The sequence below is a fragment of the Thermobia domestica genome, chromosome 13 (genome assembly GCF_964235325.1).
Source record: "Thermobia domestica chromosome 13, izTheDome1.hap1.1, whole genome shotgun sequence".
NCBI lineage: Eukaryota > Metazoa > Arthropoda > Insecta > Zygentoma > Lepismatidae > Thermobia > Thermobia domestica.
In genome coordinates, this window is record NC_137466.1 from 65840625 (window position 1) to 65857043 (window position 16419).

The 16419-nt window shown below is 34.8% G+C and overlaps 1 protein-coding gene across 3 annotated transcripts in view; it reads left to right on the forward strand.

Annotated features, from left to right (window-relative positions):
- atos (atos homolog atossa) overlaps positions 1-16419 on the forward strand; it is a 175214-nt gene that overhangs the window by 149986 nt on the left and 8809 nt on the right. For all 3 annotated transcript variants that reach the window (XM_081735843.1, XM_081735841.1, XM_081735842.1), the window contains 7 exons: positions 750-975; positions 1537-1685; positions 2997-3313; positions 4295-4676; positions 8879-9695; positions 11001-11188; positions 14172-14481. In XM_081735843.1, the coding sequence (XP_081591969.1) occupies positions 750-975; positions 1537-1685; positions 2997-3313; positions 4295-4676; positions 8879-9695; positions 11001-11188; positions 14172-14481 (2389 nt within the window). The remainder of the gene's footprint in view (positions 1-749; positions 976-1536; positions 1686-2996; positions 3314-4294; positions 4677-8878; positions 9696-11000; positions 11189-14171; positions 14482-16419) is intronic.

The window sequence follows — 16419 nt, forward strand, 5'->3', positions numbered from 1 at the left end:
CGTACTCAAATTATGCATATAGGCACGAGGACTGCCTGCCACAGAACAGTTTGTGTTACTTAGGTACTGCTCAAACATTTCAAATGTAATTTCCGAACACTCACATTGTATGTAGCTTTTGTTGAGTTCACCTTTACTACACGAAACGCTCATATAAGCTTAAATTTTTAGCTTCTTTTGGCCTGATGAGTTTTATTATGCATATATCCGTGGTAAGATTGGTTAATTGATATAGTGCCTCCATGTTTCAACCTTGCAAATGTAACTCAGTAATATAATATAGTCGTGATACATAAATTTGTACTGAGCTCCCCCGTGGCTAAGCGGTTAGCATACGCGCCTTTGGCGTGGGAGACCCGGGTTCGATTCCCGGCGGGAGCTCATGTGGTTCGGATTCCACGTTAATCAGTAGGTCCACGTCTCATATAGCCTCGCTGCTGAAAGGGACGCTAAACTAAAATCAACTCATAAATTTGTACTATAGTTTGAGAAGCCGTCATTTTTACATGTAAATAAACTCAGTTGATACATAGATTTGCAAGTAGGCTTCATAACAGAGAACTGCATTTACCTAGGATAAAATTATAGAATCTCTGAAAGATTGAAGTGATGTATATATTTCAATAGATTTAACATATCTTAATAATAAACAACAATTTTGTATATCTGTTTCTGAAAAGCTATATCAGGATAATAAAATTTAAATAATCAATTCACAGAATATAACTCGTCATTTTGTTTACTTACAGGCTTCCAGATACTCAAATAAATGTTCGAGGACTTTTCCAAGCTGTCCGATCACAACTGCATTTTTCTCAATTGAGTGCCTGGTGGAGTAGTACTGGTGGCCGGGCACCTGCTCATGTCAACTACCGGGTCACTGTGCCAGGGGAAGCTTTTGCATCTCAGTTTCAACGTCCTCCACTTGAACATAGCTTTCCTATAGCTGGTGTGGGTCGAAACAATGCCATCAAGGTATGTATTATTGTGTCACGTACTTTCGGAGAACAAGGCTAATATTAATAATTCTCGTATAGGATAAGTAAACCAGTCATATTAACATTAAATATTTCATCTTGGTGTGTTTTAAAAATTAGAATGAATTACACCAATTGGAAATATATCAATAATTTGGTAGGCCATATGGTTATCTATTTATATTCACAATTTCAGTTGAATAGTTCAGTTAATATAATGAACAACAGTACTAACTGCAGCCCCGGATCTAAAATTTTTGGTTCTGTTCAAAGACAGATAAACCAGGTATAGAGTTTACTAAAACATAATATTGGTCACGTTTTTGACCTGTTAGATCCACTCCTCTCTTTCTGTAGATGATAGATGCAGGACTGCCTGGCTGTGTACTTCACTTGAGACAAGTGTTTCGAATTCCAAAGTTTTAAGATCCGTTTATGACGTGTAACATTTATTAGTTATAATTGCTTAGTTCTCCTACTTGTTAGCTTAATATTAGTAATATGCTGTATGATACAGAGCTGTCTTTTGATTTTTAAACATTCGGTGTTACTTTCCTAGGTTTGTGTCCGTTCACTACCTCGGATGGAAAGTATTCCTCGAGTACCTTGTAATGTTCATCGTGAGGAGAATGCTAGTGACGTTGAATTGCCACAAGGTGCAGTAGGACCCAGTACATCAACCAAGGATGATGGAGCCAAAAGATGGAAGTAAGTCTCTGCGATTGAAGCAATCTAATGAGTAATGTGTATCATGCGGCTGAAAATGATCAATTCTTAACGGATGTTCAACATTACTGCACCTTTGAATCAAGAAGCATAAAATGTTCAGGGATGTTGTTTATGAAGAGTCAGCAACGCCTGAACGAGAATTGCAACAAGAAAGGGGTTAAACATCGAGTTCAATAATTCTTTTACTAATAAAATAAAAGTGTCTACCAAGCTTAGCATGTCTCTAATAATGAAATAATTAAACCATTGATAATTGTGTTCCCCTCAAAACTGAAATTTTCTGATGGGGAAAATTGATGGAAATGTAAAAGTTTTTCCCAGTGTGTAGAAAACATTGTGCATGCAGAGATCATGTTACCAGATAGTTTAAATCAGTGTTTAAAGATGACTTTTCTGTTGCTGTTCACTCCAAAGTATTACTTACTGGTTCATAATTGATACAAAAGTTTCCTCCAAAACTTTGGTACATGAATTGAATAAAATTTCCAGTAAAATACCATGAATTAAAATCTTCAACATTATATAAAATGTCTTACTTAGACACGACTTGAAACACAACAGATACCAGTATTTTTCCTAATCGCATTAGATGTCATCTGGTGGTTAAAAACACAAGTCAAATATAAGCTCATGGCGAAGGGAATACAAGATTAAAAGACTTAAGTAATCGCCCCAACTGAAACGATCTATTACGCATCTTCTTCAATATGTTGTAAAATAATTATTTTAGTATTTAAATTAGTAAAATAAAGTCGTTGAATAAAAAATGCTAAATCTTGTAGATGATAGGATTTCAGTAATATGATGATACATTTTATATATCATGTCTTGTAAGTAAATTAATTTACTGAAGTCAACATATTAACTCTATAAACAATGAGAACGCAATTATAATTTACAGTAATATTTTTTAAGTTGCCTAAGATTCATGCATTAAAAAATAGTTGTATATAAGAGGAATCAATTTCCCCATTTAAATTTTATTCAGCAAAATCTACGTTCCCGATTAATGTTTTGATTCAGGTAAAATATTAACAGTATAATAGACTTTCAATATACAACATCCACATGGAGTAGCAAATTTGGGGTATGGGTTTGTAAGAAAATGATACCCGAATGTTTGCTTAATTCCGAGTAGAAGTAGAATTATCGAGGTTCTGCAACCAAAGTGGGTGGTCAGTTATTTAATATATATACCAAAATAAACTTAGTATTGTAAACAAACATGTCTATTGTATTAACATACGTAACTGATACAAATATATTTTTTCTTTTTGCTTGTGAATATAGTGCTGTGGATGACCTTCGTCGTTCCCTGGTGAAGTGCAGATTTGGTGGCGGTAGCAGTAGTCCAAGCAGCAGCAGCAGTAGCAGTTGCAGTAGTAACAGTAGTAGTAGTATCAGTGGCCATCAGGAGACCGCCAGTAATCCTCTGTTGGGGGAGAGTCTTCTGGATCCACCTCATAGTTTGGATCTGTTTCCTCGTCGTTACCAGAGTCCCTCTCGCTGTGGAAGCCCCAGCCTGGAAGCACCCGAATATCTTTTGTTCGGACTGCCTCGCCATACTCCGAGGCCTGTGGGTGAACCAAGATCTCATAGGGATGAAGGTAAGAATAGCTGGTGGAGATTTTAGTATATATATATATATATATATATATATATATATATATATATATATATATATATATATATATATATATATATATATATATATATATATATAATATAATATAATATAATATAATATTTTTTTTTTTTTTTCAATCTGTAGATTTTACGGCTTGAAATTACAATTTGTAATAGTAATCTAAATTGGAATTCAATATATATTGTTTTAACAGCAACTTCCAAATCTTGTGTAATTGAAACAAAGGAATCCGAAGCGGGAGTAGAAAATGAGTTACGAGAAAATAATGGAAACACTAAAAGTAATGCAAAATAATGGAAACTTTCACTAACTCTGCTTTCATCTGATAAGGAAAGAAAGCTGTAGAACAAAACTAAAATTAAAGAACTTAAAAGTAGCTGTAAAGTGGACAGTGGGCGCCATATTGGAATTATTTAAATAGTGTTTTGTGTGATAATGCTTTTACCAGTTTCTGGTATATAATTAGTTCTCTATGCCCATATAGTCATTTCGTTGTTCTAGTCCTAGTCCATATTACCTACAGATCAAGCCACGTTTCTTCAAATATAGTTTATTGTTAGTATGTGGGTAATGTATGAGTCTATTGTACTATAAAATTTAGTTTAAAAGAGAAATTACAAACACATCAATCAGAAAGTTCAGCTCCATTCATTCAGAAGATAATATCCATTGCAAAACACCTCATAGATGTGGTGGTACAAATACTTTAATATAGTATAACCAGTTACTCAAGAAATTTTAAATAGTAATAAATATTTTTCTGTTCGTCTACTCACAAGTCTACACAATATTAAGGTGACTCATAGTTTATACATATATCAAGAGAAGTGATAAATATTTCTATATTTTAAACGCGCTGTATTTATTAATTAAAATGCCTTAATTTCCATTAGTTATACGAAAGTGGACTATTCATTAACTTTACATTTACTTATTTAAGGTAAAAGCCAACAATTTCCATCAGGTAAAGACAATAATGTAACCAAACCAGCAGAACCTCAACAGCGCCTTGGCAGGCGTGGTCTGGTCAGAAGACGAGATATGACAGAGAGTGAACTTGGACTAGTTGATGATCGGATGCAAATGCCTTGCAATCAGCCAGGAAAACACCACTGTTACCAGTGTGATGATCTCCAGGATGACGATTTACCATGTGAAGGCAAGCCAAAGCGAATGTCACGGAAGAAAGAGGGGTGGAAAAGGGACCAGAATGACTACGGTTTGCCCAGGTCTTCCAATGTCAGCGAAGAAAGCAACAAATCCAAGAAACTCAACCTTGAGCTCAGTCAGAGAGAGGTCGAAGAAGTATTGGCTGTGCTAAGGTAATTATCAAATTATTTAATCCTATTTCAAGCTAGTAATAGTTTTCCATACATGCGAAGCCATGTCTTCCCTCCTAACTTACTGAAGAGGCATGTTAAAAATGCTAAAAGAAAAGAAAGAAAAAAAAAAATATAATGGCTGTACGGACAACAAGAAACCAGTATGTTCGTGAGAAAACAGCAATGTCACAATCAGGTTCACATGCTTTGTCCATCCAGTATTTACACAGTTAACTTTCTGCTTGCAAATTTCCAATATTATATACCTACATTGGAGAGCCTCCATTTGTAACGATATTCTTCAGCTTGTATTTAATTTAAAATTGCTGAATGTAATTAAATTGTTGAAAATGGAACAGCATTATTTCCACAAAACCTTGATTTAATTGAATTACTAAGAGTGGAAATATGACACGAACAATGAAATGCGATAGTATTCTTAACATGAAGATGATTTCAAATTCTCTGTCGCGAAATTAGCCTGGAAGTCAATTTCAACGTCAAGGATGTTACATGTGTATGCTACTACTTTAAATGAGTATAGAAATTTTACATTTTCCCTACTTTTCTGAAATATAGAAATGAGATCATTTTGGATATACTGATGAATGCGGTAGATATTCGTAGACGCTGATTGTAATTTATTTGCGACTGGCTCAAGAAAAGAGGAATTTTAGTTTGATATGTAAACAAACGGTAAATACAGGTGCTGTAATAGCAGCTGTCAACTGAAAGGCACGTGAATGGAAATGCCTGATTGTGAAGAATATCAGACTTGATGCTTGTGAAGAATCACATAATTCGCTAAGCGCTTCCTTAATTTTTTTTTAAATGAAATTTTTTGTGAACACACTTTATATGTTTCTGACCATCTTGTTTCGCTCAATAGGGGAATATTTGGAATTTATTTCCAGCGAATGGTGGTTTCACGAAAGAATTTAATTACATCTTTCATAGTTTCAATTGTATTTCTTTATCTGAAGCACTTCATCAACAGTATTAACCATCAAATTTAGTTCATGTGAAGTTCAATGAAAAAAGATTGCTTGAGAAAACTTTTTTTTTTTTTCTTAACTGTTGTTTGTAATCAGTTGTTCTTCTGCCATAGTTGAACAGTCATCAAATTCTAGTCCTATTCGTTTAGTAATGTCTAAAGCACTTTTTCGGGTATAGTTCATAATGGCATTTGGTATCGTAGTTGCATCACTCTGTTGCAGTTGTATAAATCCTAGAAAGTCTGCTTTGATTTCTCATAATTCGTTATAGCTTTCAGCGCATCGCACTTTTTTTAAAGTTACTTCCCTTCAAGGTTAAGTTTCAACTACCAGCAGTGAAAATGCATTATACTTAACTTTCCTAACTAGTTCATGTCTTATCATTGACCTGCAAACTTCTATTAATTCATTTTGAATATGAACTGATTTCTGTTTAAGGTTACCACTACACGACTCAGATTTTTTTTTCTTTCTTTTTCTTTCTTTTCAGAATGGTGTTCTTGGTATTAGCTAGGAAATGAAAGTCTTTAAAATTGCCTTCATGAGATTCTTTACCACGATGTATTGTCATGAGATCTGCAGTGTATAATGGAATTTACTATGGATGCTAACTTTTTCCGGTTAATTTCTATTATCTCTGCTGTCACCGAATCCATTAGTTCAACAACTGATTTTCTTTTCACTGAGATGCACTTAAAATTTTTTTTCTTAGAATTCTTAGATACTCGAGCATCTCCATGTGAAATTTTTATTTGGAGCACTCCTTGACAACAAGAGCTCTATATAAAATACGTTTCACTAATGGACAAAAAAGAGTGCAATACTTACCTAAGGTATTTTTCAGAAGTGGAAAATAACTAATCCAAGGATACTAATCAAACCATTTATACATGAAGTATCTTCATTTGGTTGTGCTGCTAGGATGCATAGTTTTTGAAACCTTAAGTAGCACTTCGTACTTCAGAGTGTCCGAGCTTACAGAACTTTTTACAGGCCTAAATCTAATGAATCGCTACTTACGGATGGATTATCTATTTCACTGTTTTGTGCTACAGGTGTTTCTTCATTCATCGGTGTTTGAAGTCTAGACGCTGGCTCCTATCTCTTGATTTTAAATATCTTGCGACATTGTGACATCACTACAGCTACTAGCAGATATTTCTTAATTTCCTTCACGTCTAGATCTTTCACTCGGACAAAAAATTCTTATATCCATAATATATCCAAAATTCTTATATCCATATACCAGTATCACCGGGCAAAACGAAAATACTATGTTCACTTTCACAGACAAGAAAACTCAGTCTATAGCTAAGTGGACTCAATATTGTATTATTTCACTTAAGTCATTTTCGGAAATAAAATAAATTTTTAAAAAAGTAATGCAAAAACAATAGCTCATTGATAATGACACAACCAGTGAACCGATCCTTAGATAGGCTACGTGAAATCACTTCTGAACACATCTTTATTGTAAATTGTGCAACAATGCTACTCTACTACGCACACAAGAGGAATATTTATTTTTTTAAATTTTTTTATTATTATGACACAACCAGTGAACCGATCCTTAGATAGGCTACGTGAAATCACTTCTGAACACATCTTTATTGTAAATTGTGCAACAATGCTACTCTACTACGCACACAAGAGGAATATTTATTTTTTTAATTTTTTTATTATTATTTTTTTTAAGCAACCTGCTCGCAGTATAATACACAATGCACGCCCGCTTTGATGGAGTTGTTTTTCTGAACCAGAAATTTTAAAAATTATAATTTAAATAGGTATGGTATTATTTTACTTAGACTCCTGTATAGGCATTGACCTTCAATACACGTAATTCTGATACGGGCAAAACGGTATTACGGTTTCAAATCAATTGACAAAAACATATGTCTATACGAAAATGAAATATTTATTTTCCTTGTGTTGTTTTCATTTTCCTATATGTAAAAAAAAAAAAAAAAAAAAAGCAGCCAAGGGGAAGGGGACAATTTATTTTTATAGATAAGTTCCCTCTCCGTACTTTTATGGACACCCTTGTGAGATGTACACTGAAATAGTTATATGCTTATAAAACTGGGAACATGCCTTATATAGATTTTTGTTGGTTTGAAAAATTCTGGCGAGAATGAAAGTAATTGTTTCTATTATGCAATCACTGCTAGATTATCTGCCGCAAAATGAAATTTCAATATAAATTGCGACCCTCTTCCCCCTCCTTCTCCCTGTACATGTTCTGTAATATCGTTCATAATGCCATCTTTTTTCTACTTTTGCCAAGTCTTCATTACATCTCGAAATAAACGGTTTTTCTCTCTGAATATGCTAAAAGGACGTCTTATGCTCTTACAATGAGTGTAAAAAGTAACTATAGTATAAATGTTATCCTCTTAATTTTCCCAAAACTTTCTTTTTAAGTTTCCCTTTGCGAACTTCTTTAGTATTGTCCATATCCACATTCTTATCGTAATATAGGTTTTTTAATTTTTTTATACCTGTTTTACACAGTAAAACGTTCCACACAAAACATTTGAGTCATCTTATCCTCCACAAAATATGCTTCTTCCTACTTTGGTGTAACGTATACTGGATGTTCTGAAGATAGGGGGTTTATTTATGTATTTATTTTTATCTATGGAAGAATTTGGGGGACGAAGTATAAGATTTTACTTTAGAGATATTCTAGGAGGGCTATTCAGAGGTAAACGTACGCTGGATGGAAGTAAAGTTAAATGATGGAAATCAGTAGATGAAGTTGAGAATACTTTTGTACATTAAGAATTTGTAGGGTGTTTTGATATGGTAACAGGAAAATTTTATGGAAGGTATAATGACAATTAATATGAATGGTGGAATTTATAACCGAATATTTGTATAAAGTTTAGAGAGAAATTAACTAATTGGTATAGATTTTAATGTGTAGATGAGTATTTCTAGGAGCCTTACTTAAGTCTAGTACCGGTGTACTGATAGTAACACCCTCTTACATGAAAAGCTAAATCATTTTAGTTTTCTTGGATTAAATTTAAATTAACACCAAACAGTCAAAATATTCTATGATCTGGTAATGTGTAGTTCTCACACTTCCGGAAGTGAAATGCAGAGTACTTCCTTGGCGTAATTTTAAACTATAATGATAATACAAACTTAGAAATTTTCGAATTGCTATAGCATTAACAAAAATGAAATTTTTATTTGCAGAAATCGGAATAGTCCCGTTGCCAGACATGGCAAAGTAGAATCTGAAGAATTTAACCCAAGCTGTGATACATCCTGTAATCTCCAACCCAAAGTGCCAGTGACAAGAGACGTTTACAAGGTAGAAGTGCCATCCAGTGCTACACCATCTACGGGCAGCACAGATAAAGCAGATCGCTTGTTGGAAGCAATTCTAAGAACTAGTGTGAAAAAAGAATCAACCAAATGTACTCGAAGTCCCATTTCAGTATTAGGAATGAAATTAGATGAGAACGTAAGGACTAGTGAATCCGATTTAATTGATAGTGATTGGGGAAGTGAAGATCAGATACTTGATGGTTGTTTACCAAGTAACTCTCAAGATGGCTGTATTCGCGAAGTTTCTCTTCCCGACTGGAAGAAAGATAACTTGTACAAGTCTAGTTTGAAACTCCAGGATAGTAGGAAACAAACTAATAGGGTTAGTAGTGTAGAGACTAAAAGTGATACAAAACACGCGAATTTTAGTGAATGCGTAGAAACAATTGGTGCTCATAATATAGCTTTAAATAAAACTGACTGCTGTGACAAAGCAGTGAAACCAAGTCTTTCAGTGCGTGATGCCTCATCCATTGCAAGTACCAAAGAAAATAATCAACCTGTGCCTTCATTAAGAAATGTTGGACAAAAAGGGCAGAACGACCAGGCTGCTTCTATAGTTTCTGGTGATAATGTACAACAAAATGTTACTCGAAAAGAGGAGTCTGTCTTTAACAGGGGAATTAATCGAATTAAGCAGATATTCAAGAAGGATCTCGAATTACAAGTGGAAAATTCAGAGGTAAGTTAGTTTCTATTATAAGCAATAAATTCCGAAGATAATAGTAGAAATAATTTTTTTGTCAATGCTGTGCACTGATAGCACATACACTCGGCACCTGTTTATGTTGTAAAACAACGAAATTTATCAATTACTGATATCTTCGCTCCAAAATTCTAAAATGTTATATTGCAGGAGAAATTTCTTTTAGTACTGGCAGCTAACGTTTGATGTAAAACAGTGCGTATAAGATACGAGCTTTGTTCATGTGAGCAGTTAGCTACGTTCTGTTCTACCATTATATGGATTTCATAAATGGTTAGTATACTTCGTTGCCGCTGCTATCAGGAAACTGTCAGTACCGAAGATACTTCTCCCGCCATGTAGTTCTTTTTAAAGACATAGGACAAAATCTTGTACCTTTTCGTATTCTCAGAGCTCAAAGAAATTCTGTCATCTTGAATAAATACGGAATTATCCAGGCTTCAGTAGCTACACAGCAAAATAAATGTGCTAGATTTAGAATACGTGCTAAAAAAAAAAAAAAAAAAAAAAAAGTCCCAAGTTACAATTTTTTTTTTCTTTCTTCATTTGTTCGATAAGAGATCCAGGTTATAACTTCACGGGACCAATTGGAACTTTCAACTTGAAGTTTAAAAAAGAAGGAAACAAAACCACACACAAACTCATGAAGTCTAATTTGTACGTATTGATCAAAAGATATTTCATGTTTGTGCGAATATCTTTAAAGAATCTTCATTTTGAAGAACAAGAAACCTAAAATATTAGGTGGTATAATTTATTTCAGAGTAAAGAACCTTTGATCATGCAAACCAGTATTTCAAATTACACTTTTTTTTTTTTTTTTTTTTTTTTCAAACCAGTGTTTCCAAAATTGTATCCTGTTTTATCCAGTTCCTACCAAATGAGTACTTTTTTCTACTTAGAACATTTTACATTTTAAACAGGGATTAAACTTGTCCATCGGCCTTCTGTTATATAATTTTATTTTGAAACTGGAATCTATGCCATTCCTAAATTTAAAGCATGTTCTAAAATACGTTTGTGTTCTTTGTTCTCAATACTATGTACTCACTACAGGAGCGAAGTTGAGATTTGCCTTAACTTTTGATGAGAATACATCTCAAATTTGAGAATGCATATTGAACTCTTGAAAGATAGCATTGTCCGTAAAATCTTTTTGCAAATAAAGTTCAGGGAAAAGTTTCTATGTCTTCATTATACTTGTATCAAAACAGTTTACAATTGCACTATTTCAGAGTAATAGTTTTAAAACTGTAAACTAACTAAAAATTGTATTCGTAGGTTGCCACAAGTCGTTCTGTTCCCTCTGCGTTGGAGAAGGCCAAATTTCGCCAGTCTTTAGATTCAGCTGCTTCCATGGTTTTTCACTCAAAAACCGGCCTCCCCCTTACCTCAAGTCCTGCTCCTGTTCGTCGTGGTACCTGTTTTGACTTCGATAGTTCATTGAACTCAGTGTCAGCGATTAGAAGGTGAGAATCATATGAACACACACTACTGTTCTATCTCCATTTAATTAGAGCATGGAAAACATTATGATGGCTTAAATGGTTGAACTCTCTGATATTGTGTGTACACGCATTCTTTTTAATATATTTCTTGTGCGCATTACGTGGGATTTGGGGTCAGAAAATTAACGACTTAGCCTTTGTTTTTGGACCATCTTAGTAGTAAATGTTGATATGGGATCAAAAGTGTTTAAAAAGGAAAATTTCAACAACTTCTAAATTCAAGTAATTAGATTAGTAGTAAAGTAACGATATTACTATACAGGGTGGCTCAAAAGTAGGTATACACCCCTGCATTGATCAAGTATAATATTCTAGTCTATGAATTTATTTGCTTCGGCTGTTTCGAGCTTAAGATGTAAGTAAAAACGCATTAAGAACAAATAATAAAGAAACTAAGTCTACCTGATGGATAACAATAAGAAATGGTATAAAATACAATGACCTGATCAGTACGGAACTGTATACCTACTTTTGGGCCACCTTGTAGACAGTATGTAAAAGTTGTATGCTTAATTTGTCTAGTTCAAGGTGAAGCTATTTTAGAATACAGCTTTTGGACATGTTTTAATAAATGTATATATGAACAAAAAATAAGTGATAATCGTAAGGGGCTCTTGAGGGAAGTAGTTATATCGGTATTTTCGTTTATCGCTACAAGTTGTATAGAGTTAGTACCTGTGTTTTTTTTTCTTAACTCGTAGCGATCAGATGTTATTTTTTACTGATGTAACTTCTCTTAAGAGCCACAATTGCTGCATTACCTTATACCGTAAACAATAAATGTCACATTACCTAGAAACAATCATGCAGATCATATATAAAGAACATGGGAGCCATTATATATAAAATGAATTATCAGAAAATCGTAAAAACACATTCACATACACTTGAAGAAAGGAAAAAAAAAGTATACTATAAGCACTTTCGCCAAATACTTCATGTAGGAAGAGGAACAACTAGGGCCAAAAAGAATAGAAAAGTAACTGTGAATCTTCGAAGTGGGCGCCATATCGGAGTGCAATGTCATAAATTTATTTGGTCTAGGAATTAATTCGTGCGGGTGGACAAGAGATGGCGCAACGAACGGAGCGTCCCACAGTTCCGTGTATCCACACATGTGTTGCAAACCCCTGTCATCGCGTATCGTTCGTAGTATAGGGCACTGGATTAAAGCGTCAACAACACCAGTTTGTAGTTAAGTGAACATGGCGCAATTTGTGCCTGATAAAGTGTTTTTGCGGGGTGTCCTGCTGCATTACTTTAACATGCAGAAAAGTGCGACTGAAAGTCATCGTATTTTGGTGGAAATGTATGGTGACCATGCTCTAGCTGAGCGAACGTGTCAGAAGTGGTTTGCACGGTTTAGAAGTGGTGATTTCGGCTTGGCAGACCAAGAGCGAGCTGGACAGCCAAAAAAATTTCAAGACGAAGAATTGACAGCATTGCTCGAGCAGGATTCGTGTCAAACGCAGGAACAACTTGCAGCAGCATTAGGCGTTGATCAAACAACAGTCTCCAAACGCTTGAAAGCCATGGGAATGATTCAAAAGATGTCACATTGGGTTCCACATGAATTGAAAGACAGAGACGTTGAAAGACGAAAAACCATTTGCGAATTGCTGCTTCAACGACAGAGCAGAAAGGGGTTTCTGCATCGAATTATTACGGGTGATGAGAAGTGGATCCATTACGAGAACCCTAAACGAAAAAAGGCCTGGGTGAAACCAGGTGAACCAGGTCCATCACAACCAAAACGAGATATTCACTGTGCAAAGGTTATGCTGTGCATATGGTGGGATATGAAAGGTGTGGTGTACTATGAGCTGCTGCAACCGGGTGAAACTATGAATGGAGAACGTTATCGACGACAATTAATGCGTTTGAAGCAAGTTCTGGCCAGAACACGACCAGAATGGGAGAACAGACATGATAAACTTATTGTTCAACATGATAACGCTCGCCCACATGTCGCAAAACCTATTTAGAAAATGTCGGATGGGAAGTTTTACCCCACCCGCCGTATTCACCAGACGTTGCTCCTTCGGACTACTACTTGTTCGATTGCATGAACAACGATTTGATTGGACAGCGGTTTACTTCTTCAGAAGATATCGAAACATGGGTCTCTGACTGGATCGCTTCCAAGGATGAGGACTTCTTTCGCCACGGAATCCGTACATTGCCTGACAGATGGGCGAAAGTGGTGGCTAGCGATGGACAATATTTTTCTTAAGGTATTTATGTATTTTGTGTTTGTACTACAGCTTCAATGTCTGCGTACCAACCGCACGAATTAATTCCTAGACCAAATAACATAAGGAAAGACAACAGCTTCTTGTTCATTGAAAGGGTTATAAGTTAATGTCAAGTTAAGCTTGTAAAAAATAGTTTGTTAAAAGTTAGAAACTGTTCCTAAGGAAGATATCTTATTCCAACAATATTGGCATAAATCATCATCGGTATTGTGCTGTATCAAGTACTGTTAAAATAAATAATACGGTAGAATAGTGCTTAAGCAATGATGAATTGAAAGCCATGGTGTTTAATATTGAAAGGATTAAACTCTTCTTGCAAATTTATTCTCTCGATCAGCTGTAACACGAAAGCAGGATACGAAGAGGAATAACTTCTTTCGCCCTACATAACTTTTCCATTTTTGTTCTTTTCAAGAATAGAATTTATTCCGTCTTTCTAATATTATTGGAGCATGCTTTGTTTTATGTCATTGTTCTCATTCAGTATAAAGACATCTCAATTTACGACTTCGATGTGGTATTATTTGGCTTCTGTATATAATTTTGTACTTCTAATTCTATTAATGTTTATCTTTTTGCGCTGGGAAATATTAATTTTAAAAAACTTAGTAAGGAAAATTTAATTTACTGCATTGAGTGATTCAAGCTGTGGGTAAGATATATTACTATATCCTTAAATATATTTTCAGTGCTCTGTTCGAGGCGACATCCACTGAGAATGAGTGTGAAGGTGACGCTGAGAGTGAAGAAGGCAGGTCACCGCCACCCGTACAAATGCCGATCTGCCTTTCCTGGCCTTCGTCCGTGACATCATCGTCTTTGTTGGGCAGCTTCGAAGAGTCTGTTCTCAATGGTCGATTGGAACCCGTAAGCACGGTGCAAGGATTTACAGCCGAGATAGGAGCCAGTGGTTCATTTTGCCCACGACACATTATTCTTCCTGTGACAGTGTTCTTCTATACTGTTGGGGACAATGACAAGGTGTCAACTCCCTATTTGGTGAGTGGCACAAGGGAATATATTTTTTTTATATGTTATTAAGCAAGAATGGGTTAGATAATTGTGTCCTGTTGCTGTAGTTGTCAAGACTAGCGTGTTTTTAAGGTGCTAATGTTGGCGGAAGAAAAGCTGATTAAAGGTTTTAAGTTAATTGCGGATTATCATGCATACACAGGAATAGGGTAAGGTATGTGTTCATATAATAGTAGTAACTTAGTTGTTTCTTTCAAACAAAGATTCGTCTTCATGGTAAGATAGTAAACTTAGTAGTATGTTCGCAGTTTTTAGACGGAATGCTGTGCAAAATAACCGAATTACAAGTTCGTACCATTTGAAGAATATGTAGTTCCTGATTTTCTAGTTTTTCAAAGTTACTGAAAGTTCGTGTTTGGGACAAATAGAATCACCATTGCTGTTAGGTACACCGAACGAAAATAACTAACCGTGCTTGTGTGTTGAAGTTCTGGATCGCAGTAGATAAAATTTTCACATAAAGCTCAATTCTCTTTTTCTTTCTCTCTCTCTCTCTCTCTCTCTCTCTCTCTCTCTCTCTCTCTCTCTCTCTCTCTCAATAAACCAAAGAACATTTCATAATAATAATAATAATAATAAACTTATTTAGTATGAGACAATGTCGTGATTAATCCACTCTTACAAGTTTACAAGAAATGAGCAAATCCTCGTAGAACTCAAAACTTTTCAAAAAGTTTTCTTTTGACTTTTCAAGTTAAAATTATGTGTCCGTATTAAATAGCAGAGGGTGCCCTTTTTTGCAAGGTAAGAATGAAGTTTGTTGCAACTCATATAAATTGGCCTCTTTCTGTCCTTCAAAAGTGAAATTTTCTAAAACTCAGAAATATATATTTCATTATTATTATTTAGGAGTTTAAATACGGAATTTCACACCTACAACTTACGCAAATCCTCACATTGGAAGTTATTTTTACTATTTTATATAATAGTATCAATTACGTCATAGTCTGATATGTTGAATATGTATGTTTATAATGTAATGTTTTGTAGAAAATGTTCTTTGTTTTAACGCGGAACAACATGTTTCATTTATAACTACTAGTTTCTAGTACAGTTCTCTCCAAAGTATTTCTGGCCCTTAAGCCTCTCCTATCTTGAATCCTACTGGACAAATGGATGTTACGTCAAAATAAAATTTAAAATTTTGTTCCTAGGCTATACTATCAATAAGAATAATATATATATATCTCAAAACTAACGTTGTAGCATGTAAAAGACTGTTTATCCAGAAGTGTAGGTTCAACTAGGATGTAATCAGCTCACAGATTCTTAACGTTATTATTTCTAGCTTTCCGTTACCCATAATCCACTATTTTTTAAAATTATTTTATTTTATTGAAATATCTTTTCACTTGTCAGGACAATACCTTTTTGACCGAATGGATAACATATGTGCTTTCTTTGTGCGTGGTCCTGGATTCGATTCCAGTACTGTAAAAGTTTAAATTTGAAACTTTTGATTTTGTAGACTGTCGGACTGTTTAATTGTACTTTATTCTTTCGCGTCTGAATATACTACTTTTTGCATAGCTTCATAGAATTAGCATTACAGTTGTATATTGTGGAATATGAATTTGAACAAAACTAACGGTCTATTAAAACAAAGGGATCAAATGGAGTAAGTGATAATGTTAGGGTCAAATTAAAATGAAATGAAATCTTTGAGTTTTACGTCCCACGGTTATGCCGGTTAGGCTAAAGGAGACGGTGATTATGAGAGATGAGTGAAGTGGTGGAATGAAGAAAGTGGGAGGAAACGGGAGAACCCCGAGAAAACCCACAAGCACGGTGTTTGTCCACCACAAAGTTCACTTGGCGGGGGCTGGGATCGAACCCGGGACCCCAAGCACCAGAGGTGAACGCTCTACCACTGAGCCACCGCGCCCCCCTGGTCAAATTAAAAAT